The sequence below is a fragment of the Myiozetetes cayanensis genome, unplaced genomic scaffold, assembly GCF_022539395.1.
Source record: "Myiozetetes cayanensis isolate MyiCay16 unplaced genomic scaffold, myiCay2020 scf76, whole genome shotgun sequence".
NCBI classification, from domain to species: domain Eukaryota; kingdom Metazoa; phylum Chordata; class Aves; order Passeriformes; family Tyrannidae; genus Myiozetetes; species Myiozetetes cayanensis.
The window spans coordinates 146,240-171,474 of NW_026088031.1; the positions used below are offsets into that span (position 1 = coordinate 146,240).

General features: G+C 59.9%; 2 protein-coding genes across 2 annotated transcripts; both read right to left on the reverse strand.

The window, feature by feature from the left end:
• Positions 1-1,223: 1,223 nt before the first annotated feature.
• LOC126652310 (integrin alpha-L-like) lies at positions 1,224-14,548 on the reverse strand. The gene is given in 32 exon segments (XM_050339011.1): positions 1,224-1,523; positions 1,525-1,602; positions 1,693-1,800; positions 2,226-2,316; positions 2,384-2,496; positions 2,699-2,779; positions 3,462-3,581; positions 3,667-3,718; positions 3,720-3,740; positions 3,828-3,914; positions 4,003-4,082; positions 4,170-4,277; positions 4,412-4,624; positions 5,258-5,371; positions 5,838-5,983; positions 6,080-6,210; positions 6,765-6,831; positions 6,834-6,891; positions 7,002-7,205; positions 7,605-7,736; positions 7,899-8,047; positions 8,658-8,772; positions 8,864-8,931; positions 9,421-9,565; positions 10,571-10,715; positions 11,499-11,644; positions 12,045-12,175; positions 12,430-12,544; positions 12,650-12,708; positions 13,321-13,415; positions 14,103-14,211; positions 14,487-14,548. Coding segments are annotated over 32 exon segments (3,639 nt in total). The 5' UTR covers positions 14,545-14,548.
• A 7,316-nt stretch (positions 14,549-21,864) lies between these two features.
• LOC126652313 (oocyte zinc finger protein XlCOF19-like) lies at positions 21,865-24,898 on the reverse strand. The gene is made up of 2 exons (XM_050339030.1): positions 24,055-24,898; positions 21,865-23,314 (listed from the first exon to the last, which is right to left on the reverse strand). The coding sequence occupies exon 2, from the start codon at positions 23,109-23,111 to the stop codon at positions 22,290-22,292; it is 822 nt and encodes a 273-aa protein (XP_050194987.1). The 5' UTR covers positions 23,112-23,314; positions 24,055-24,898; the 3' UTR covers positions 21,865-22,289.
• Positions 24,899-25,235: the final 337 nt, after the last annotated feature.

Below are 25,235 nucleotides of genomic sequence, written 5' to 3' on the forward strand. Positions count from 1 at the left end.
AATATTCCTATAACCACAAACCAATAAACAAACACAGGAAAAAAAAATATCCCAGCAGAACCCACAGCTGACAGAGCCATGCTGAGAACAAAAACCCACTCAGAGCTTCTACTCCGACCTTGTTCCAGCTTCAGCAGCCACCTGAACTCCTCCCCCCTTTTTCCCAGGAGAGGAGAGGGGAAAAAAAAACCTCTCCCCCTTCCCCAAAAGTAAAATTCTGAGGGCCATTAACTGGGAATGTGGCCTCACCGGCAGCTTCTTTGGTGCTCCTTAACTGCCCACTTAACTTTCCCTCCACGCAGTGGGCACAGTGGGCGGTGAAGGAAGGGAAAAATATCCTGCTTAGTTATGAGGCTGAGTTTTTGGGTAGAGGGGGCCTTTTTCCACCCCCCCTCCCCATTCCCCCTGGGAGCAGGGGGAAAAGACTTGGAGCTGAAGCAGATCAGGAAGAGCTGCAGCCCCAGGGAGGAACTCCAGCAGGGACTGTCTCCCATGGGAAGGGATCCCACGGAAACAGGGGAAGGACTCAGAGCCATTTTACCCACCCCAGCCCGTGGTGAAAGCTCTGGTAATGCAGACCACAGAGGACCATCCTGCACCCCGTGGAAAGCAACTTTTTTAGCTTTTATCCTGTTGGCAATGAATTTAAGTTGTATTCCCTACGTTGAGTCTGTTTTGCCCGCTGGTAAATGACTGTGTCCCACTTCCTATCTCTGCTCACGAATTCTTTAACGGGTTTTTTTTTTCTCCCCCTCCTCCTCTGCCAAGCTGGAGAGGGGAGGGTGAGCTAAACCCACTACAGAGGACACGGGTAAGTCCTTGGAAAATTGTCCAGGAATTTGCTCCGATGCCATGGAAGTTCACCCTGGAACAACCCCAGGACCCTCAACGCGATCTATGGAGTGGCAGTTTTTCTTCCCGTGGGTGTTCACAGGGGACAAAGCTTTGATGGCCCCAACCCAGGGCAGTGATAGAGGGGCCCTGCCCCCAGTCAGCATCCTGGACCCCACGGTGCCCTGGGTGGGTTTTGGGGGGGTGTTCCCCCCCGGGGGGGTGTTGCCCCCCCCCCCCCCGATCTCCCAGTTGCCCCTCTCCCCCCAGTGGGCCAGCACACCCATCATTTGACCCCATAAAACCTCCCAGTTTCCCCACACTGAGCATCCCAATTGCCCACCCAGATCTCCCAGTTGCCACTCCTGCTGCTCCAGCCCCTCTCCCACCCCTCAGATTTGGAGTGAGAGGGGGAGGGGCAAGGTCATGACCCCCTCTCCCCCAGCCTCTTCTGGGGGCTTCCCAGTAAAACCAGTGGAGAGAAACAGGGAGGAGCCATTAAGGTGGGGGAGGGGAGGGGCATGAGAACCTTTTATTGGGGTGGGGGAGGGGTTGGAAACCCCTTTGGGGGTGGGGAAGGGGCTCAGAACTGCTTTTACCCGGTGAAGGAGGGGGCGGGGCTGGTCAGGAGGGGGAGTCCCCTCTTTGGGGGTTTCCCCACTTGGGGGACTCTCCTCCCCCTCTCCCTCCCCTCCTCCGGCCCCTCCCTCTCCTCTGGCCCCTCCCCTCCCGCTCCATCCGCTCCCGGTAATTCCTCTGGAAAAAGCCGCACTGTGGGGGAGGGGCAGGGTAAGAATAGGGGGAGGGTGCGCCCAAAGTGGGGTTCACCCCTCCCCACCCCACGCCCCTCCCCCACCTCACCTTGGCGAGACCGAGGACAATGAGGAGGAGGAGCAGCAACCCCCCACCCCTCCCCACATAGCTGGGCAGGGGGTTCACTTCCCACAGCAGCTCGACCTCCGTGACCCCCTAAAATGTGGGGAGGGGTCGAGGTCAGGTGGGGGAGGGGCTGCCCCATAAATTGGGAGAGCCCCTCCCCACATTGACCTCCGAGAGGAAGAATCAGGGTGTGGCTTCCAAATAAGCCCCTCCCCACCCCAGAGCCCCTCCTTCTATAGTCCCTCCCTTATCCCAGGGCCCCTCCCTCAACTGACCCTCCCCACCCCAGAGCACTTCCCTCTATTGACCCTCCCCACCCCAGAGCCCCTCCCTCTACAGACTCTCCCCCACTCCAGAGCCCCTCCTCTCTAGACCCTTCCTCAACCCAGAGACCCTCCCTCTATTGGCCTCTCCTCCCAGCCCCTCTCCCACTCCCAGAGCCCCTCCCCACCCAGGGACCCCTCCCTCTCTAGACCCTCCCCAATCCAGAGCCCCTCCCCACGCCCCACCATTACCTGGGCTCTGAGCAATTGGGGCGTGGCCTCCACAAAGGGCGGGGCCAGTGCGAGCCAGAGGGTGGAGCAAAAGCGGGAGTGGGCGGGCCCTGCGGTGGGGGGAAGAGGGGTTACAGAGGGGGAGAGGCTTTAGGGGGTGGGGAGGGGCGAGGTGTACCTGGCTGTGGGGGAGGGGCCTCAGGGCAGCGCTGACCGTGACTTCCACGGTGACCCCTGGGGTCAGCAGGGTGGGGGGGCAGCGGAACAGCCTCAGGTGGGGGGTGGAGCAGGTCTGGGGAGGGACTCCAAAATTAGGGCCCTGCCCCTCCCCCACCATGGTGGGGGGACGACACTCCAAGACCCCACAACTGTGGGACCCCCCAGAGGACCCCCACGGTGGGGTCTACCTGCCTCGGAATGCCCCTTTATGGGGGTCCCCCCCCAAAAAACTCCCAATATTGGGGTGTCCCCCCAAAAAAAACCTTCCCCCTCACCTGGGTGATGCTCCTGTTCAGGTCCCGCCCCACAGAGCCCCCCAAATGTGGCTCCACGGGGTCACAGAGGACCCCCGGATCCTGCACAGAAAAGTGGTGAGTCGGAGGGGGCAGAGGGGGATTTGGGGGGAGGAATTGGGGTTAAGGGGGAAGCAGAGGGGCAGGAAGGGATTTGGGGGGTCAGGAGGGAATTTTTGGGGGATTTGGGGTTAAGGGTGGAGCGGAGGGGCAGGAAGGGCTTTTGGGGGAGAGGAGTCGGGGGATTTGGGGTTCAGGAGTGGAGCTCAGGGGTAGGAAAGACTTTTGGGGGCAGGAGGGATTGGGGGATTTGGGGTTCAGGGGGAGCGGAGGGGTAGGAAGGACTTTTGAGGGGCAGAAGGGAGTTGGAGGGATGAGGGTCTTGGTTGGGGGCTAGGGGGTGAGTTGGGGGGGCAGGGACGGGGGCTCAGTAAGGGCAGGGGGATTTGGTTTTAGGGTGGAGCTGGGGGTAGGAAGGGCTTTTGGGGGGCAGGAGAGAGTCAGGGGGACAGGGGTGAGTTGGGGGGTAGGGGGTGGGGGGCAGGGATGGGGGGTCAGTAAGGGAAGGGGAAATTTGAGGGGGAAATTGGGGGGATATGGAGTCCCTCAACAGGGGTTGAGTTGGGGGGCAGGGGTTGAGTTGGGGGGATTGAGGGGGTCCTGTCCCCTGTATCTGGGGGGAGGAGGGGCTCAGTGGGACACCCCACGGGGGGCAGACCCCCCTCAAGCCCCCCCATTCACTCACCACATGCACTCGTGGAGCATCCACGGCCACGCCGTGGGGCAGCGTGAGGTGGGGCAGGAGCACGAAGGGCCTCGCCCACGGCTTGGGGCTGCCTGGGGTGGGGGCGTGGAGGAGCTCCAGCTGTGGGAGTTGGGGGGACACAGAGCTGGGGGTCACGGGGGGAGTGGGGTTTGGGGGGTTTTGGGAGTCACTCAGGGGGGCTCACCCGGTAGCGGTGCTGCAGCGTCTTGTTGTGGGGCTGGGGGGGGTGAAGTTGAGGTGGGGGTGGAGTCCTCCTGCCTGTGTGTGGGGGATATCAGTGGGGCCCACCCACCTGGGGACCCCCCAGGAACCCACGGGTGGGGCAGGAACTTGTGGTGGGCTCACCAGGAGGCCACGAGGGGGAGGGCGAAGCGCACGGGAACTTCCCAGGACTTCGCGTTGTCCCCGAGGGTGACGTTGGGCTCGTTCTCGCTGTGGGGACAGGGAGGGGGAGAGACCCACAGGTGTCACCTCCCCCACCCCACAAACCCCCCCTCGATCCCCACAGATGCCCCCCCACCTGCTCACAGCCGCCGTCAGCCCTACGGACTCGCCCCACGAGGCGTTCTGCTGCAGGTCAAAGGTCACCTCCACCGCCACCTGCCGTGGGTTGGGGTGACTCCGGGTGGGGTGGGTGGGGTGAATTACCCCACAACCACCCCCGCCGGCCCCCCACGCGGGTCTCACCTGCCATCCTGCGCGCAGTACGGGCGAGCCCAGGCGGCAGGACAGGCCCCACGGCTGCCCCTCAGCGCCAGGGGCGTCCCGGCAGGTGATGGGCACAGGGGCCGAGCCCTTGAATGGGAAATTTTGGACTGAAATCCGTGGGATCTGCGGGATCTGCGACCCCCCCAAGCCCCCCTGTGTGTCCCTCCCACCCCCACATCCCGATATTTTGGGGCGCCCCGCATGGGGTGCCCCACATGTACCTGGCTGGCCCTGGCGCGTCGGTAGGAGACCCCCTGGGGGTGCCCCATTTGTAGGGTTGCCCCATAAGCGTCTTCTCCAGAGTTTTCCACCACCAGCAGGACCCCCAGCTCGGCGTCGGGGACCCCCAGCACAGCAAAGCCCCTCGGCCCCAGCCGGACCCCCAGGTCGGCCTCGCACAGCCCGTCGGGGCCGCAGCTCTGCTCGAATGGGATCTGTGGGGCGGGGGGAATTTTGGGGGAAAATGGGTTAATTTGGGGGGGTGGGGGTGTTAATTTGGGACTAAACCAGGATTAAAAAGGGCTAAAACGGGATTTAAAATTACTAAACCAGGATTGAAAGGGACTATACCAGGATTAAAAGAGCTGAAACAGGAGGAAAAGGACTAAACTGGGATTGAAAGGGCTAAACCACAATTAAAAAGGGCTAAACCAGTATTAAAGGGGCTAAACCAGGATTAAAATTGCTAAAATGGGATTAAAGGTACTAAACCAGGATTAAAAGGACTAAACTAGGATTAAAATTACTAAACCAGGATTTAAAGGATTAAACCAGGATTTAAAAGGACTAAACCAGGATTAAAATTACTAAACCAGGATTAAAAGGACTAAACTAGGATTAAAATTACTAAACCAGGATTTAAAGGATTAAACCAGGATTTAAAAGGACTAAACCAGGATTAAAATTACTAAACCAGGATTAAAAGGCCTGATTCAGGATTAAAAGGGCTAAAATGGGATTAAAAGGGCTAAAACGGGATTAAAGGGACTAAACCAGGATTTAAAGTGCTAAATCAGGATTAAAAGGGGCTAAATCAGGATTGGGGGGACCCTCCCCGTGGGCGTTACCTCCACCCAGGTGGGGCCGGTGCCGGGGGGCAGGATGGGCCCTGGGGGGTCTCTGTGGGGCAGAGAGACGGTGACAGTGGCACGGAGGGGAGTGATGATGTCCTCGAGGCACGGCTGAAGCACAGCGGAGGGGGGGGAGAAGTTGGGGGGGATGGGGATCCCAAAATGTGGATCCTACCCCCCAAATGTGGATCCCACCCCCCCAGATCTGGATCCCATCCCCTCAAATCTGGATCCCTCCCCCTCAAAATGTGGATCCCAAAATGTGGATCCCACCCCCAAGTTGTGGATCCCACCCCCAATTATGGATCCCTTGGCCCCAAATCTGGATCCCACCCTCCAAATTTGGATCCCACCCCCCAAATGTGGATCCCACTCCCCTAAATGTCCATCCACCCCCAAAATGTGGATCCCACCTCCCAGGGATGAATCCCACTCCCCAAATATGGATCCTACCCCCCAAAGTGTCAATCCAAACCCCCCAAATGTCCATCCCACTCCCCAAAATGTAGATCCCATCCCCCAAATGTGGATCCCACTCCCCCAAAATTGGATCCCACCCCCAGGGGCCGGTCCCTACCATCAGCCTGAGTTCTCTGCTCTGGCAGCTCCTCCCTGGTTCCATCTCCCCCTCCCAGCTTGGCTGCCCCTCCCCGAAATCCCCCCGAATTTGGTCTCGCTGTGGCTCCACTTCCACCCGGAACATCACAGGGGTCACGGGATCACCTGGAGGTCACGGTCAGGGTGAAAACTCAGCCAAAAACCACCCAAAGACCCTCCTAGACCCCCTCCACCCCTGCCTTCCCCCTCCCCACCCCGGACCTGGGCGGTGCAGGCAGAGCTGGAGGGTGACGATGGTGACAACGGTGACGTCAGAACAGTCGACCCCGCGGGTGGGGATGGCGGGAGGGTCAAAGGTCAGGTTGGCAGTGACCCTCAGCACCGGGCGGGACCTGCAGAGGGGGAGGGGGGACACGTCAAGGGTGGCACCAGTTGTGTCACCACCCCCGTGTCCCTCCAGTGTCACCACCCTGTGTCTTCCCCAGTGCCCTTCCCCCTCGACTTACCCCCCCGTGCCCTTGTCCCTTGTCCCCACCCCCCTGTCCCCATCCCTTGTCCTCATCCAACCCCGCCATCACCATCCATGTCCCCCCGTCCTTGTCCCGTGTCTCCACCCTGACATTGCCACCTCCGCTACCCCGTTACCACCCCCACGTCTCCACACCCCCACCCGCCTCCCCGACCCCGCACTGTGTCCCCGTGTCCCCACCCCGTGTCCCCATCTCCACCCCCACGTCCCCATCCCCTCTCCGACTCCCCTCCGTGCCCCTCCTGTGTCCCCATCCCCCTCCCCGACCCCATGCTGTGTCCCTCCTTGACCCCACGCCGCGATCCCACCCTGTGTCCCCACCCCCACGTCTCCACGTCCCCACCCCGTGTCCCCATCTCCACCTCCCGACGTCCCCCATGCCACTCCTGTGTCCCCTCCATCCCCCCCAGGTGTCACCTCATCACCACGACGTGTCCCTCCATCCCCACGGCCACGTCCTCCAGCCCATCCCCCGTCAGGTCCAGCCCCCGGCCACCGCCTGCCCGAAAAATCGCCCTGGGGCCACCACGGCCCCCTGCAGCCTCTGGGTGGATGGGGGGGTGGGGACACCTCAGCCCGTGATGTCCCCTCCCCCCGTGGTGGGGGTCTGTCCCCCTCCTCGTGTCCCCCCCACCCTCCCCCAAAAGGTCCCACCTGGCGGGGGTGCAGTTCCACCCCCCCGGGCCGCCCCCAAAAGATGTAAATGGCCCCGCGCTCCTCGTCCTCCAGCGGGGCCCCCACGGCCACCTCGGGCAGTTCGTCACCATCCAGGTCCCCCAGCGCGGCCAGGGATGCCCCGAAACGCCCCAGGGGGTGGCCGGGGGCACCCCAAAGCTGCCCAGAGGGGTGCAGGGAGTCCTGGGGGGGACAAGGGGGGTCACCTTGGGCAACCCCCAATCCCATGGGGGTGGCTGAGGTCACCCCGTGGGGTCGCCAAGCTGGTGGCCACCACGGTGACCCCACATCTCTGGTTTGGGGGTCACCCCAGTCACTCCTGGGTTGTCATCCCCTGGTCACTCCAGCCCCACGTCCCTCAGGTTGGGGTCACTCCCGGGCTGTTGTCACCCCCTGGTCCCTCCAGTCCCATGTCCCTCAGGTTGGGGTCACCCCTGGTCACCTTCATCCTACCCCTCCCCCAGCTCAGGGTCCTCCTGGTCACCCCCAGTGTCCCTGGGCATTCTGTCCCACCCCACATTTCTGGGGGTCGTTGGTGGTGCCCCCCAGGGGGGTAGGGGTGACAGGTGACCCCCCTCTTACCTGATCCCACCTGTACAGGTACACCCGTCCCCCTCGGCGCCCGTCATAATGGGTGGGGGCCCCCACCAGCAGAGCCACTGTCCCCCCGCCCTGCTCCAGGGTGCAGAGGGTGGCCCCAAAATAGGACCCCACCTGCGGAGGGGGGGGACATCTGCGTCAGTGAGAGGGTGGGTAGCACCCATGGGGACCCCTCCCCACAATGTAGGACCCCACCTACAGGGTGACACGTGTCACCTGGGGGGGCAGTGGGGACACCCAGGAGTCACCCTGTCGTCGTTCCCCCCGCCCCCGTACCTGCTCCCCCTGGAGGGTCTGCAGCACCTTCCAGTCCCCAGCAGCCTCGGGGACCTCGAAGAGGACGACCCCCCCCATGTAGAGGTGTCGGGGGGCACCTGCGGCCACCAGAGCCCGCCCAGGGACCTGCAGCCCTGCCAGGGAGTAGCCTGGGGGGGGGTCGGGGGGCCACCAGCAGGTTCAGGGGGTCACATCGGTGAAGGTGGTCACCGAGATGTGACGACCTGGTCACTCCTGAGCTCGTTTAGGGGGGTGGTGTCCCCCCATGGTCACCCCAGGTTAGGGTCACCGTTGTTACCTGCTCCTCAAGTTGGGGTGACCTGGGTCACCCCCTCCTCACCCCACCCCCTGAGATGGGGCCACCATGGTCATGCTGGTCCCCTGGTTGGGTCTGAACCTCCCCCTCCAAAACCCCCACACCAGGATCCTGCTTCCCACCCATCCCAAACCCTCCAACCCCAGAGTCTCCACCCCACAAGATTGACCCTCCCCCAACTCCCCCAACCCCACAAATTCAACCCCTCCCCCAACTCCTCCCAATCCCACAAATTCAACCCCTCCCCCAACTCCCCCAATCCCACAAATTCAACCCCTCCCCAACTCCCCCAATCCCACAAATTTACCTCCTCTCCTGCTCTGTTCCCCCCGCTTAACCTCTCCCCCCAATTAACTCCCATTCCCCACATCCATCGACCCCTCCCCAATCCACATAGCCCCTAATTAACGCCCCCCGTCCCCCCCCAAATTAACGCCTCTTACCCAGGTACCCCTCCTTGGGGTGGGGGTTGGGCACGAAGGTCTCATTCTCCCCCTGCAGCTCCAGCAGCCCCCCCGCCCAGTTATCGGCACCCACCGCCCCTGTCACCCGCCGGCCCTGGGGGAGGAGAGGGTCAGGGATGGGGGGGAGAGGGTCAGGAGAGCACAAGGACATCCCTCCCTGCCTTTCCCTCCCCCCTCAATCCCACCTGGATGACGTCAAGGCTGATCCCGCTGGAGCACATCTCGAGGTGGAAACTGTGCAGCTGGGTGGTCCCTGGGGGGGGGAAATGGGATGGGATGGGATGGGGGCATGGTGACTGGGAAGGGGAGGGGACTAGGGATTGTATCTGGAGGGAAATGGGATGGGGCAGGTTAACTGGGAAGGGAGGAGGAGGGGACCAGGGCGGTACCTGGTGGGGGATGATGGGGACAGGATGGGAGCAGGTTAACTGGGAATGGGGAGGAGGAGGGGACCAGGGGTGGTACCTGTGGGGAAAATAGGATTGGGGGTAGGTTAACTGGGAAGGGGAAAGGGGGACCGGGGGATACTGGGCTTGGGGGTGGGGAGGTGCTAACTGGGGTGAGGGAGGGGCTAACTGGGAAAGAAAGGGGTGAATTGGGGGGTGGCGGGTGGGGTCCAATCCCCCTTTAGCCGGTTTTGGAGTATCCCTTCCTCGTTGCCATCAGGGTTTCTGGGCAGAGAAGGGGAGGGAAGGTGAGGGAGGGGGAAGGAACGGGTGGTGGGGGAGGGTTCCCGGGGTACCCTCAATGTCATAGAGCCGCGCCTGCAGGTCCTGGAAGAGGCCGCGGAGCCGCTCGAAGCTCTCGAGCACCTTCACGAAGCCCGGCCCGGAGGCAAATTGCTGCAGGTAGCGCCGCGTGTCAGGGCTGTCGAAGTTGTTCCCCACCTGGGGGGGACATGGTGGGGTGTTACCGGGGTGGGAAGGGGGCGTGGATGTTGTTCCGTCCCTCTCCGCCCACCTCCCACCCGTCCCCATCCTGCCTCTTCACGGCCACACCCACCCGGGGCCGAGCCCACCTGCAATCCGTTCACCACACCTGCTTGTGGTCCGGTTTCGCCCTGCCCCTCAGAGGGCCACGCCCCCCCGCTCGCGACCACGCCCACATCTGCCGGCACCCGACCACATCCAGCTCCAGCAGACCCCGCTTCCGGCCACGCCCACCCCACCCCCCAACAACACATTGCCACACCCACCGCTGGTCGCACCCGCTGCGACCACACCCGCTTGACTCACTCAACATCACACCCACTCATGGCCACACCCACATGACGGCCATGCCCATGGAATGGCCACGCCCACACAATGACCATGCCCACACAGTGGCCACACCCACACAATGACCACACCCATGCAATGCCCACGCCCACCCAATGACCATGCCCACACAGTGGCCACACCCACACAATGACCACACCCATGCAATGACCACGCCCACCCAATGACCATGCCCACACAGTGGCCACACCCACACAATGACCACACCCATGCAATGACCACGCCCACCCAATGACCATGCCCACACAGTGGCCACACCCACACAATGACCACACCCATGCAATGACCACCCACGCAATGACCACGCCCACCCAATGACCATGCCTGCACAATGACCACGCCCACACAAATGACCATACCAACACAATGGCCATGCCTACACCCCTACCAGTCCTACCATAACCACGCCCGCACAAGGACAACACCCACACAACGACCACGCCCATACAGTGGCCATACCCACACAAAGACCATGCCCATACAAAGACCACACCCACACAATGGCCACACCCACACCACTACCAGTCCCACCATAATTACGCTCACACATGACCACACCCAGCTCCACCACAGCCTCATGGCCACGCTCCCGGCTACGCCCCCTGTCTCGCCCACCCCGATGACGTAGCGGTGGATCCCACGCTCCTCGGCTGCCTCCAGCGCCTGCGGGTCGTGGTCAGTGGCGTCGCCATCCGTGATCATCACCAGCACTCGCCGCGCCCCCGGCCGCGCCCCCGCCTCGGCTGAGAACAGCTCCTTCCTGCGGCCACAGGCACGGGTGGGGCCATGGCAGGGGGCATAGGGGGGGCATGGGGGCATGGGGGTGGCTGGGGGGTGGCTGGGGGTTGGGGGTGGCAGTTTAGGGGGCTGGGGGGTGGTTCTGAGGACAGGGGGCTGCAGGGATGCTCTGGGTAGCAGAGTGGGCAGGTTAGGGGGTACTGGGGCTCAGTAGGTGGCACTGGGGGGATCGGTTGAGGGGCAACAGTGAGGCAGAGGAGGGGCAGTGGGGGGACAGCAGGGGGACGGGAGGGTGGGGGGTGGTGGGGAGCAGCAAAGGGACAACAGTGGGTGCTGAAGGGTGGCAGTGGGGTGTGGGGCAGTGGGGTGGGGCAGTGAGGTGAGGCAGTGGGGTAGGGCAGTGGGGTGGGGCAGTGAAGACAGAAGTGGGGCAGTGGGAGTAGTGGGGTGGGGCAGTGGGGTGCAGTGGTGTGGGGTGGTGCGGTGCAGTGGGGTGGGGCAGTGGGGTGAGGTAGCGGAGTGAGGCAGCGGAGGCAGAAGTGGGGCAGTGGGAGCAGTGGGGAGTGGCAGTGGGGATTGAGGGGTGGTTCTGGGGGGCCAGCAGTGGCAGTTGCTGCCCTGCTGTGGGGGGTGGTGGCAGTGGGGGCACAGAGGTGGCATTAGGAGGGCAGCGCTGGGGGGGATGGTGGGGAGAGGGAGCAGAGGGTGGTGTGGGGCATAAGGAGGGGTGGGGACAGCAGGGGACAGCAGGGGACATTGGGACAGCTGTGGGGCAGCTGTGGGGCAGCAGCGGGGCGTGTCTCACGCGACGAAGCCAATGGCGGCGAAGGTGTCGGTGAGGCCCCCGCGTTGCTCCAGCCCCCGCAGCAGCTCCTGGGGCTGCGGCCGGGCTGCGAATTCCTTCAGCGTGAACACCGTGTGGACCCGGTCTGAGAACTGCACGGCCCCGAACTGGGGGTGGAGAGGATCATCTGAGTACCCACCCCGCAGTTTCCCCCCAGCCCCACGGTGTCCCCACAGCCCCCAAGTTGTCCCCTCAGCCCCTACAGTGTCCTCACAGCCCCATGGTGTCCCCACAGCCCCACAGTGTCCCCACAGCCCACAGCCCCACGGTGCCCCCATAGCCCCCATCCCCCACAGTGCCCCCTATAGATCCCATTCTCCTACACTGTTCCCTATAGTCCCCATCCCTCCATAGTGCCCCCTATAGATCCCATCGCCCCATAGTGCCCCCTATAGCCCCCATCCCCCCACAGTCCCCCTCTAACCCCCACCCCCTAAATCCTGCCCCCGGTGCCATTTCCCTCCCCCTTTCCCCTCCAGTGCCCCCCCAAAACCCCGCGGGGCTCACGTGGACGGGGCTGTCTTGCAGCTTCTCCATCACGTCCACCATGAAGTCGCGGATGGCCCCGAACTGGGAGCTGCTCATGCTGCTCGAGTCGTCGAACAGGAACACCAGGTCCACCGGGCCCCGCTGGCACCCTGGGGGGCACATTTGGGGGGGGGGGTCACATTTGGGGTCAGCACCCCCGTGGGGGGGCCGCAGGGAAAGGTTTTAATACCCCCCATCCCACCGTGGGGTCACCACGATGGACCTTTTGTGGGGTCAACTCATTAGTGGGACTTTTCGTGGTCCCTGTGGGTCGATCGTCACGGGGACACCACCACGAGGTTCTCTGGGGGGTTGTGGGGTTTTGGGGGGTCATTTCTGGTGGGATGGGGGAACACCCCCTGACCTTGGTACCCCGGCAGCAGCTCCCGCCCCGTTCCCATCTGGGGGTCCAGCAGGACGCAGACCCCGCTGGTGTAGACGTTGCGGTCGCACACGTGGGTCAAGCCGGGCCCACAGGCCTGGGGGGAGGGGGGATAAAAAAGGGGTAGGGGTTGGGGCTGAGGGGAAAAGGGGGTGGGATTGGTCCCTTTTCCCCCTCGGGGTGAGGGGACTGTTGGACTCACGATGGTGACGTCGCCGTCCCGGGCCAAGGCCATTCCCATATGGGTCCGGCTGCTGTTCCCTGGGGGTGGGGTTTGTTCGTGACCCTGTCCCGGTCCCGCCCTAATTCTGCCTCGATCCCGCCCTAATCCCGCCCCTCCTCCATTTGAAATCGCACCCCACCTGCTCCCAACCCCCCCCACCCATTCTAATCTCATCCTGCTCCCACCCTAAATCCACCCCTAAAACAAGCCCACCCACACCCCCATCCACACTCCAATCCCACCCTAAACCCGCCCCTAAAACCACCCTACCCACACCCCCATCCCACACCCCAATCCCACTCTAAACCCACCCCTAAAAGCCACCCTACCCACACCCCCATCCCACACCCCAATCCCACTCTAAACCCACCCCTAAAAGCACCCTACCCACACCCCATCCCACACCCCAATCCCACCCCCAGTCCCACCCTAAACCCACCCCTAAAAGCACTCCATAATCCCACCTCGCTCTCCCCCCACCCACCCCAAGTTCTCCCCAATCCACCCCCACCCCACTCCCACCCTGACCCCCACCCAAATGGCCCTTAATTCCACTTCAGCCCTACCTGCAATCCCACCCCACATCCACTTCTAATCCCACCCCAGTCCCTCTTGACAACCCCCCCCCGACCCCAAATCCCAAATCCCACCTTCCAGTGGCACCTCCCGGCACTCCCCGCTCTGCACCGAGCACTGGAACAGCCCCCCCCCATCTCCCACATCTGCCGGGGCCCCCACCAGCACCCTGGGGACAGAGGAGTGGGTCAAGGGAGGTCCCACCCACCCCTGGGACCTCCTCAATCCCAGGGGTCGAGGGGGTCCCTGCCACCCTGAGACTCCCCAGTCCCAGGGGTTCCCAGCCACCCCCTGGACCCCCAATCCCAGGGATCGGGGGAGATCCTGGCCACCCCTGGGATTCCCAATCCCTGGGGTCGGGGGGGTTCCAGCCACTCCCGGCATCCCCAATACCAGGTGTCGTCCCAGCCACCCCCGGGGTCCCCAGTCCCAGGGGTCAGGGGTCGTCCCAACCACTCCCAGCACCCCACATCCCAGGTGTCAGCGGGGATCCCGACCACCCCGGGACCCCCCAGTCCCAGGGGTCCTCCCAGCCACCCCCTGGACCCCCAATCCCAGGGGTCAGGGGGGATCCCGACCACTCCCGGGACCCCTAATCCCAGGGGTCGTCCCAGCCACCCCCGTAACCCCCCAATCCCAGGGGTCAGGGGGGGTCCCAGCCACTCCCGTAACCTCCCAGTCCCAGGGGTCAGGGGGTCCCAACCACTCCCGTAACCTCCCAGTCCCAGGGGTCAGGGGGTCCCAACCTCCCCTGGGACCCTCAATCCCAGGGGTTGTCCCGGCCACCCCCGGCACCCCCAATCCCACGTGTTGTCCCACAACTGGGGGTGCTCAGCCCCCCCCCCAAATCTCGTACCGGGCCCCCTCGAGCGGCAGGACCTGGTGCCCAAAACTGCGGCCCCGCCCAGGGCTCAGGATCCGATGCGGGATCGGGTGGATGCTGAAGGTCCCCACGCAGGGCAGGGCTGGGGGGGCAAAGAGAGAGATAGGGGGGCCAGGGGTGAGAGGAGCCCCCCCACGGCCCCCCCAAACCCACACACAGAGGGGGACCCAGCACCGTAACTGGGGGGGGTGGCTGAGCCCCCTAAGTGGGGGGCACCCCCATCATCCAGGCCCAACGTGGGGGCTCCACTTCCTTCCCCCTCTGAGCGTGGGAAGGATCTGGGTGGGCTTCCCCCACCCCAAAATGGGTCAGGTCCCCCGAAAAACCCCCCTGCTGTGGGACAGTGCCCCCCAGTACCGGCCACCAGCACCCTGATGGCGACGCCGATGATGCCACCGTGCCGCGCAGCCGCCATGCTGTCACTGTCACTGTCACTGCCACTGCCACTGCCGCTGCCACCCCAGGTCACCCCCCACTTCCTTCCTGTGGTGAGAGGGTGACAAACTTCCCACACAGAACCCGGGCGGGGGCCCAGAACGGGAGGGGACACAACTGGGGGAGGCAGAATTTGGGGAGGGGGACAGAACGGGGGTGACACAGAACTAGGGAGTGATGACCTTGGGGTGGGGGGGGGAGACCCAGAATTGGGGGGGACCCAAACTGGGCAACGAGACAGAACCAGTGGGGGACAGAACTGGGGGGTGGAACCTGGAACTAGGGGGGACCCAAAAGTGGGAAAGAGACAGAACTGGGTTGGGGGGGACACAGAACTGGGTTGGGGGGACGTAGAACGGGGCAGGGGAGACAGAAGTGGGTGGGTGGAGACCCAGCAACCCAGGATCCAGCACTGGGTGGGGGGGACACCCATCCCTGGGGGTCTCTCCAGGCAGATGGGACTTGCCTGTCACCGCTGGGAGGGGGATGGTGAAGGGGGGGTGTGGGTTGGGGTTGAATTTGGGGCTGGGATGTGCTGGGTGATGGAGATGGCGAGAATTGGGATTTAAAAGAGCTGGAATGGGTTGTGGGAAACTCAGAGGTTTGGGGAAGTCCTAAGGTAACCACAGACCGTGTTTTTGAAGCAGCAACCACTGATGACAAAGAGACACCAGTAAACCTTGGCCCATCCTGGGGCAATCCCATTTTGGGAAGCGAGGGGGGGGTGGTTAAAGCATACAGGGAAAACAGCAGGACAGTCCAGGGGCAGTGACAACCAGGAACAGGCAAAGGGCCCCAACAAGCCCAGCTCTGGGGTTCATTTCCTCATTTCTCACGTGGTTGATGGGGAGCAGTTTCGTGGGGGCTGTCAAAGTCAAAAGATCACCAAGAAAAAAGAACAAGAAAGTGTTTTTTTTTCTGGTTTTCCTCATCTTTCTGCCCAGAGAATACAGGGAGCTTCTGATTGAAGTTGTTTCTGAGCATTATGAAGCACAAATCCAAAACTGGGGGGAGCTTTTAGTGCACTCCTTGAGGTGAATTAAACACAGGCTGGGGTTGCTCACTGGAACAAGCTCCCCAGAGAAGTGTTTTCCCAGCCTGCCAGATCTCAAGGAGCACAGGGATGATGCTCTTAGTCCTGTGATTTCATTTTTACGTGGTCCTGAAATGAAATCAGGGACTCGAGGATCCCTGATGAACCCCTCCAGTTTGATCCTCTGATAGTGGGTGCTACTAAAAGCACCATGGAGGGCGATGTCAACATCAGGCACGGCCAGCCCAGGCTCTCAAAGGGCAACAGCTGTTCCTCCAATCTGAGATATTCTGTATTACCATGATTTGTTCCTTCAGACACCTCCCAGCTCGAGATCCCAGCAGTTAAAATCTCTCCTGCCTGCCCAGACAGCTCTTTTTCATGTTCCCACATATATATTTCCTATCTCTCTCTCTCTCTCTAAAACCTTTCTGATGAGATCACCCCTTGCAGGAAGATGAGAACTTTACAGACAGCTGGTGCTGAGCACGTGGTTCCCAGGGGTGTTTTGGGGTTTGTGAACCCCCAAATTTCCTTTTTCCTGCTAAATTTCCTTTTGTTGCAGACAGGACAAGCTCTGCTGGGCAGATCTCTGAGGAGAGCGGGTAGGAGGTGGTGTCACGGGCCTGTCACATCCACCTGAAGAGCTCAGGAGAAGCCTGAGACAAAAACAGCAATGTCAGTGCCAGGGTGAGGATGATGGGGGGGGCAGGTGAGGAGGAAGGTTGTTCCAAGCAGGGTCAGCCCCCTCGAGGGACTGTCCAGACCTCCCAAGGAGACAGCATCAACATCAACATGGAAAATGTATCTATCACCTCTCTCTGAACTGAAAAGTGACAAAATATTCCCTTTCATAAAAAAAAAAAAATTACGTATTTCATGATGTGTACTTTGAAATCTTCCTCAACGACGCCCCAAACAGACTCCAATCAAGCCTTAGAGGCCTGAAGATCATTAAAGGCAGGGAGAGAGAGAGCTTTTTTTTTGAGTGATGATTCTTTTTCCTCGCTTCCAGTCTGAACATTCCAAATGGGGAAGGGACTGGAGCACAAATGCTGTGAGGAGAGGCTGAGGGAGCTGGGGTTGTTGAGCCTGGAGAAGAGGAGGCTCAGGGGAGACCTCAGCACTCTCTGCAACTCCCTGACAGGAGGTTGTAGCCGGGTGGGGATTGGTCTCTTCTCCCAGGCAACTATCAGTAAGACAAGAGGGTCAGTTTCAAGCTCTCCCAGGGGAGGTTTGGGTTGGATATTAGGAAGAAATTCTTTACAGAGAGAGTGATCAGGCATTGGAATGGGCTGCCCAGGAGGTGGTGGATTCACCATCTCTGGAGGTTTTTAGGATGAGGTTGGATGTGGCCTCAGTGCCATGATCTGGTAATCACAGTGGGGTTGGATCAAGGGTTGGACTTGATGGTCTCGGAGGTCTCTTCCAACCCAGTTAATTCTATGATTCCATGATTCTATGATTCTATGAAATTGCACTTTGTGGGTTTCCTTCTCCTTCCAGTGCCAAGAAAAGCTCTGTTATCCCTCAAACCGCTCTTCCAGCAGTAGCAGAGAGAAAAGGGAGAAAGGAAAGACAAAATGAAGCAAATGAAAGGAGGGAATGGGGCACTTTCTACTGCATTTTTCTTTGCCCTCAAGCGCCTGGAGACGACTGTGGGAGGGCTTTGTCCTGTCACCTTCCCAAGGACTGAGGGAGAGCTATCCAGTCCCTAATTCCCCCTCCTGAAGCCAGATTGGGCATTTTCCTTCTCTGAGGGCTTGAAAACCTCCCTGATTGCTCTGTCTTTTCTGAGACAGTCAGGAGAGGTCTCATGGTAAGAGCAGCCAGGCCCCTGGGCCTGTTTAGGAGACAGCCAGAAGAGATTCCTCCCTGCAGGATCACGGCTCCAGCTCAGCTTTTTGGGGTGGTTTCCCCTCTGTGTCACGAGTCCTCCGTTCCACAGGCTGGAACCATCCCAGCCCTACAGGGTGTCACCTGCTCTGTCCCTGCCTGAGATGCCCCCCCGAGGCCTGAGGAGTGGGCACGGGGAGCTCTGTGCACAGAAGCACATCCCAGGGCTGCACCCTGGGGGGATTTTCCCAGGAAATGTTCCTGTTGGTGAGCCCAAGGCACTGTTTGTCCCACAGCCTCTCGTGCCCCCCCCTTCCCCAGGGAGCTGTGGGTGTTTGTGCCCACTCAGGTTCATCTCCCCACACCAGCACCACGTGTGTGCTCACCCCTCGTCTGCCCAGTGCACGCAGAGACTTCCGGTGGTGCCGGTTCCATGTGGGGAGCGACTGGAGTGACCCCTTTGCCTGTCCTGGACACTCTGCTGTTGGTGTTGTTGCTGTCACTGCTCGTTTTCTGACTGCATCGCTGTTCCCAGGGAATTGTTCTTATCCCAAGCTGGGATCTTTCCCTTTTGTCCCTCCAAGTTCTCCTCTCAGTCCCTCCCCAGAGGGAGGGCAGGGGAAGGGAGTGGGTGAGCAGCACGTGGTCTGGGGTGTTCCAGTGGGAACAGTAAACTGGTGAACACCAAACTGGGGAATGCCATTCCTAAACTACAACAACCGCAAAAGCCGAATTTCTTTGGTTTGAATTCTCAGAGGCAATTTTAATTTAAAGGTTTTTCGTAGTTTTCAAAGGTCTGTTAAGGAGTTTTTTTCAGGTGAATTTGAATAATAATGAATTTGCCTAAGAGTTTTTGTAGTTTTGTTAAAGATGATCCCTTTTTAATTCTTCACTGTTTTGCACAGTAGTAAAATTACACCCTTGTTCCTTAAAATTGGTGTCTGTGTGTCTTGTGCCAACCCTCATCCCCTGGAAAAACACCCCTCCAGGCCCTTCACTGTTCCCATGGCCCTCCTTGGGACGCTCTCTAATGTCTCTCTTCTTGTGTCACCCAGAAGTGCCCCCAGGACTCAAAGAGAGGCCACCCCAGTGCAGAGCAGAGCGGGACAATCCCCTCCCTGGCCCTGCTGGGCCTGATGCCCCCCAGGACAGGGTTGGCCTTCCTGGCTGCCAGGGCACTGCTGACTCGTGTCAACCTGGCCACTGACCAGGACCCCAAGGTCATTTTCCACGGGGCTGCTCTCCAATGTCTCATTCCACAGCATGTCTGTACATCCAGGTGCAGAATCCAGCGCTTGTCTTTGTCAGGCTTCATGTGGTCGGTGGTTGCCAAGTCCTCTGATCTGTCGAGGTCTCTCTGCAGGGACCCCCTGCCTTCCAGGGAGCCAACAGCTCCTCCTGTGTGGTCGAGGCGGGGAGGTGACATGGGTTTCAGGATACCAGCAGCTTTTTTATTGCAACAGTGCAGCTACCTTTATACAGTTCTGGGGTGACACATGTACACACAGCATTGGTTTAGCACTTCATAACAACTTATGATTGGACATACAGCCACATGTCCTAACACAATAGGCTGACATTCCTCACAGGAAACCCACTCTGCGTTACAGTCCTACTGTCCGTGGTTAACCCTCTGCCAGGCGTAAGAAGTTCCATCTTCAGTATCTCAGTTTACTGAGAACCCAGAACCAGCTGGGCTCCCCCACATCCTCCCAGTTTGTTGTTGTCGACAAAGCCCCTCAGTGTCCCTTCCAGTCCTCCCTCCCAGTGGGGGCAGGGAAGGCAGATGAGCCTGCAGAAGAGCCCCTGGGGCTCTATGCTCGAGGTCAGCAACAAGGCTGCAGCTCCAGGCTGTGGGGTGTGCGCTGCAGAAGGGCAGGGGAGAGCCCCCGGCCCAGGCACGGAGCAGGGAGAGCCCATGGCCCAGCCTGGGCCCTGGGGCTTGTCCTCACCAAGCACTCGCCGATCCTCCGTGTTTGCAACGTCTCCACCAGGTGCTTGAGCTCCTTCCACTTGAGGAGCTTTGCTGAAGCCAGGAGGGCTTCCCTGGAGACCTGCAGAACAGCAGAAGCTGGGAGGTGGCACCAGGGCCTGGGCAAGGTGACCTGCAGTGATCCTGCCCTTACGAAGCTGGGACACGCCCCGCAAAAGCATCTGGGGTTCTCTGTCTGGGGACAGCCCTGGGGGACAGGGATTGAGGCTCAAAGCCCTGGCCTCAACACCTGTGGGGACACGCGTATTCAGGCCTGGGTGGCCGTGGGCTGCTGCCCAGCCCTGGTGGAGCAGGTAGGGCAGGTGCTGGGAAGGGCCGTGGCAGCGTCTCTGCCCCTGCTCGTGCGGGTTCTGCAGGGACCCTCCCCACAGGCTGCAGGGGGGGGAGGGCTGCCCACTGCCAACAGGCCTGCCCCGATGCCCAGAGCCCCTATGGGGTGTCAGCCCCCCCCCACACCTTTTTGGGTCCATGCTCAGCCTTGCAACCTGTTCCTGCATGGCGATGGCACTGCCCTCCTCCCTCTCCAGGTGCCCCAGCACATTTCTGAGGACCCCCAGGGCCTTCACTGCAAGAGGTGAATGTTTGTGCCACAGGAGGTTCACCAAGTCTGGCAAGAGGACCTGCATTTTTCGGGCCTGGAGGAAAGACACAGTTTCCATCTGATAAGAAGTTCCGTGCCTGGGCAGCTGGTCAGGCAGCCACCAGGCCCCACCCTGGCAGGGAGGGCTTTGGGAACAGTCAGCCCCCATCCTGACGCCCAGCACAGGCCACTGCCTCACCCACAGCCTCAGAGCCTGGCTGGAACACAGCTCCCCTGACATTCTGCATTCCCATTGTTATGTCACTTAGCATGGCAACCATTGTGCATTCTCATTGTTAGGCTGGTTACCATGGCAACTATTATGCATTCCCATTGTTACCTTGGTTACCATGGCAACCATTATTCATTCTCATTGCTATGTCAGTTACCATGGCAACCATTATGCATTCTCATTGTTACAAGTTGTTACCATGACAACCGTTATGAAGTCTCATTGTGACTGGGTTACCATGGCAACCATTATGCAATCCCATTGTTACGTCACTTCCCATGGCAACCATAATGCATTCCCGTTGTTACCTCGGTTACCATGGCAACCATTATGCATTCTCATTTTTACAAGCGGTCACCATGGCAACCATTCTGCATTCTTATTGTTGTTATGTAGGTTACCATGGCAACCATCATACATTCACATCACTAAAGGTCGGTTACCATGGCAACCATCTGTAACACACAGATAATATAGAAATGCCAAAAAATGTTACTCCATTGTTTCTGCCTGTCAAAAACTTCCTATCAAACATTCTCTGTCAGCTCTCTGTCACAAGTTCCCACCAGGACTTCCCACAGGACTTTTCCTGCCAAAAGATCCTGCCATTGTTTATGGTTACCATATCTCCTCCAACATCTGAACTGGCTACGTGCCAAGAAACCACATTCAACCTCCTTTGAACACTATGAAAGTTGAGGCCTAATTTTGGAAAATCAGGGAGAGGAAAGGGAGAAGAACTGGTGACTGTAGCCGAGAATCTCTGCCCACCTCCCCTCACCTTTTCTCCGCCACCGCGTGCTGCCTGCCTGCCACCGGAGACTGGAACTGTGCCAGCCTGGAGAGAGCTGAGACCACCGTGCCCCATATGAGAGTTCTACCTTATCCTTCTACCCTGACCATATTTCTGAGGGCCCAAAGCTTCAGCTGAGCTGAGACCCTGCATGGCCTGGGACAGGGGCATGAGCGGTGAAACCACACATGGTGCATTGCAGAGAACTAAAGCTGTCAGACCCCCTGCAGCTACAGAGATAACATCCAAAAGCTGCAGAGACAGAGAAAAAAAGGCAGAAACTCCTTCTCTTCCCCCACATACAGACCAGCTCAGTGAGAAAAGGCAGTTTTCAGTGGTAACTTTTCTCTGCTTCTAGAAATAATCTTAGCAGTTTCCAACTTTTTCTTATTTTTTCCGCTCTCTTTGCACCTCTTAGCAATTAATAAAAATCAGGTTTTGGTATCAAAAAATAATTTGTGTGAGGTTTAGTTTTCCTTAAGGCAGTATTTGAATCTGAAGTTCTTTCTGCAATATTTAAGCAGATTATAGCAGGGTACCATGGAGAAGTGGGATGAACAGGGAGAAGGGTGGAAAAGGAGGGGTGGTCAGGCAGGTCTGATGGTCCCATAGGGGTCTTTGGGCACAGGGGGGCTGGGAAAAGGGGGTGGCTCCCCTGAGGTCCCAATTTACTGTGGGGTGTAGGGGCTGCTGGGTTATGCCAACAGTTTCAGTTCACAGGAATTACAGAGGTGGGACTGAACCTCTTTTGTCCCCCAGGTTTTAAGGATGGAAAATCACATCTATTGGTAGAAATAAATTATTTGGGGTTAAAAATGATCAGACAAAAGATCTCCATCAGAATTATTTACTGCACAACAGAAACACTAAAACTACCAGTACTACAGCATAAGATAGGACAGTGGTCTACACTAAAGCAATTGTTGAAGCAATTCTACTCAAGCTGGCACCAAAGCAAGAATTATGAATTACAGATGGATGGAACTCCCCCAGACCAACACTCGTGGGGAGATCTCTGCTCTCAACCTCCAGCAGTGACCTTGGGGGGTCCCAGCCAAGGCAGGAATCTCCACACACCCCCCAAGAAGGGTTCTGTTGGCACAACCTGCCCCTGGGAAAGGGGACTGGCCCTTTTTGGTAGAAAGGGCTGGACTGACAGTCACTGGACTCCAGGGGCTGCCTCACCATCAGGGGGTCATTTGGGGTAGGAGCAGAGGCCAAAGCTCTTCCCGCAGTCAGGGCACTCGTGGGGCTTCTCTTACTGGTGGGTCCGTTGGTGTTTGGTCAAGGTAGAGCTCTGGGTGAAGCTCTTCCCACACTCCCCACACTTGTAGGGCCTCTCCCCAGTGTGGATGCGCCGGTGGGTGATGAGGGTGGAGTTCTGGTTGAAGCCCTTCCCGCAGTCGGTGCAGTGGAAGGGTCTCTCCCCTGTGTGTGTCCTCTGGTGCTGGACGAGATTGGAGTTGGTCTGAAACCTCTTCCCACATTCCAAGCACTTGTAGGGCCGTTCCTCAGTGTGGATGCGCTGGTGGGTGCGGAGGGTGGAGCTGTAACTGAAGGTCTTCCCACATTCCCCACACGTGTAGGGCCGTAACCCAGTGTGGATAACCAGGTGTCGGATCAGGCTGGAGCTGTCACTGAAGCTCTTCCCACATTCCCCACACTTGTAGGGCCCTTCCCCAGTGTGGATGTGCTGGTGCCTGAAGAGGTGGGAGCCCCGGCTGAAGCTCTTCCTACATTCCAAGCACCTGAAGGGCTTCTCCCTGCTGGGAGGCTGCTCAGGGACCACCAGCTCGGAGCTCCGGCTCAAGCTCCGGCCGCCTTCCCGGCACAGGCTGGGTCTTTCCTCCTCAGAGCTCCCTGGGCTGGCTTTGCAGCCCCTCCTCCGGGGGCATCTCTGGGCCTTTTCCTCCCCGCTGCCTTCCTGCACCGGGGAGCCCTTCAAAACGGCCTCTCCCACCAGGCTCTGCCGGGGGGATTTGTCCTCCGTGCTCTCCGTCCTCAGCTCGGGGCCTGGGGCAGGAAGGAAGAAGGACAGGCAGGGGATTTGCCTCCGGCCCAGAGGGAAGGCCAAGGACATCCCCCAGATCCAGCCCCAGCAGGACGGCGGCGCCAGCGGGGTTGTCCTGCAGCCGGGGGCGATGCTCGGCTGCCACAGGAACCACAAGACAGGGCCAAAGGGGCACTGACTTCCTCCTCACCTGCCTGAGTGGCAAAAGGCATCTTCCTGTTCCTTGCAGCCTCCTCCTCCATCTGCCCAAGCTTTGGGAAGGACAAATCCTGCTGAGGGGGAAACAAGGGCTGAGCGTGTTGCCTTGGGGGTTCCTCCTGCCCAAGTCTGTCTCTAGAACTCACCAGGCATCCTGGGACCATAAAAACCTCCAAGATTCAGCCCAGAAAAAACAAAACCACCATGATTCAGGCAAACAAAAACTCAGAAAAAGAACTAAGGCCCCTGCCCTCCCAAACTGCAAAACGTTGAGATTCAGCTAAAAAATATTCCAAAATATGAATATTCAGTCCAAACAAACTTTCCCAGGTGTTCCCCCTCTCTCTTCTCTCCCCTCTGGGGTTCAGAGGGTCCCCCCTGTCTGGGATGTTGGGGATCCCACTTAGGGATGCTGGGAGTGTTGGGGGTCCCAAGGGTCTCTTCTCCTCTGACTCTCCCCTTTGGGGTGCCGCCTTCCCACACATTCCCCCTCTCCAGGTTCTCCACCTTATTGTCCCAGGGATCCCAGGGGTCCCCACTCTCCAGGCTTCCCCTTCTCCACTCCCCCCATTTCAGGCTCCCAGGTTCCCGGGGCTCCTCCCTCTCCGTGCTCCCCCCTCCAGCCTGCCGGGGGTCCCCCAGCTCCGGCATCGCCCGCTCCGCCCTCCACCCTCGGCAGCTCCCAAACACAGAGATGGCACTTGTTCCTCTGCAGGGACTCCAGGGCAGCAGAGTGACTCCTGCACCATGGATGGAATGGCACAGGATCCCCTGGGTCCCCAGGCTGGATCAGCACTCGGGGATACAAACTGACCTCGGGCTCAGGATGCAGCTGCGAGCACAGATTGCCCTGCAAAGTCTGCAGGGAGTCAGTCGAGCTCTGGAGAGCAGATTGTGCCCCAGGGATGGGATTGCAGAGGGGCCCTCAGGTCCCCAGGATGAAGCAGCAACCAGCAACAGACACAAAAGGTCTCCCCAAAGATTTTGGGAGCAGTGCCCTGGAGGTAGGAGACAGTGTCACCCCATGAGGTGGCCGAGGAGGCCTCGTGCTCTGCTCGGCCCCATCAGTGGCTGGGACCAACACCCCATCCTCGTGGCCAGCAGCTCTTTCCTGCCCCAGCCAAGAGGTTCCCGGCCCCCCAGTGCTCCCCTGACCCTGTCCCTGCTCCTGGCCCTGCCTTTGCTGCTCCCTTGGCTGGGGGAGCGGCTGCAGGGGTGGTGGCAGCAGCTCCAGCTCCAAGGGCAGGACCCGGAACTTGGCCTGGTTGAACCCTTGGAATCAGACCATGGATCCAGCTTGTCCAGGTCCCTCTGCAGAGCCCTCCTGCCTTCCAGCACATCAACCCTCCCCAGCTTGGTGTCAGCTGCCAATTTGCTCATGAAATGCTGCTGGTTCTGCAGGAGCTGGAGATGCTCAAGGGGCAGCAGGACCAAGTCAGGGGCCTGAGGGGCTTTGGGGTCCAGAAGGGTCCTGGGGGAGATGAGGAGGGGCTTTGGGGATTAGGGGTCTCCCAGTACAACCCAGTGCCTCCCCATGCCTCCCTGTACAGCCCAGTGACCCCAGTGCTGCCCACTCTGTTCCCTTCCCAGGGTGCCAGGTGATCCCTCTTTGGGGGGTTTGGAAGGGATTTGGGGAGCTTTGGGTGTATTTGGGGGAGCTAAAAGGGATCTTGGGGCACTGGGGGGTCAAACGGATATGTGGGGAGAGGGGATTAAATGAGAAAAGGTAGTTAGGGGACATTTGCGGGGGCTTATTGGGGTCTGGGGGGGAGAGGAGGGGCAGCACCACGAGCAAGTGAGTCCTGAGATCCCCCTGGTGTCCCCAAGACCCTCTTGGTGTCCCCAGTTCCCCCCTTGACACCCCAATGTCACTGTCCCCAAACCCCATCCCTGTGATCCCCAACCCTCCATCTTCCCTCAGCAGCCCTCCTGGGACCCTCTGACCCCAAAAACACCGCCCCTCACCCCACACTCACAGAAAGGCCAAGGGCATCT

What these genes read in the sequence shown, in the direction of transcription:
- LOC126652313 (XM_050339030.1), bottom strand. Translation starts at nt 23,111, where the DNA reads ATGTCCTTGGCCTTCCCTCTGGGCCGGAGGCAAATCCCCTGCCTGTCC.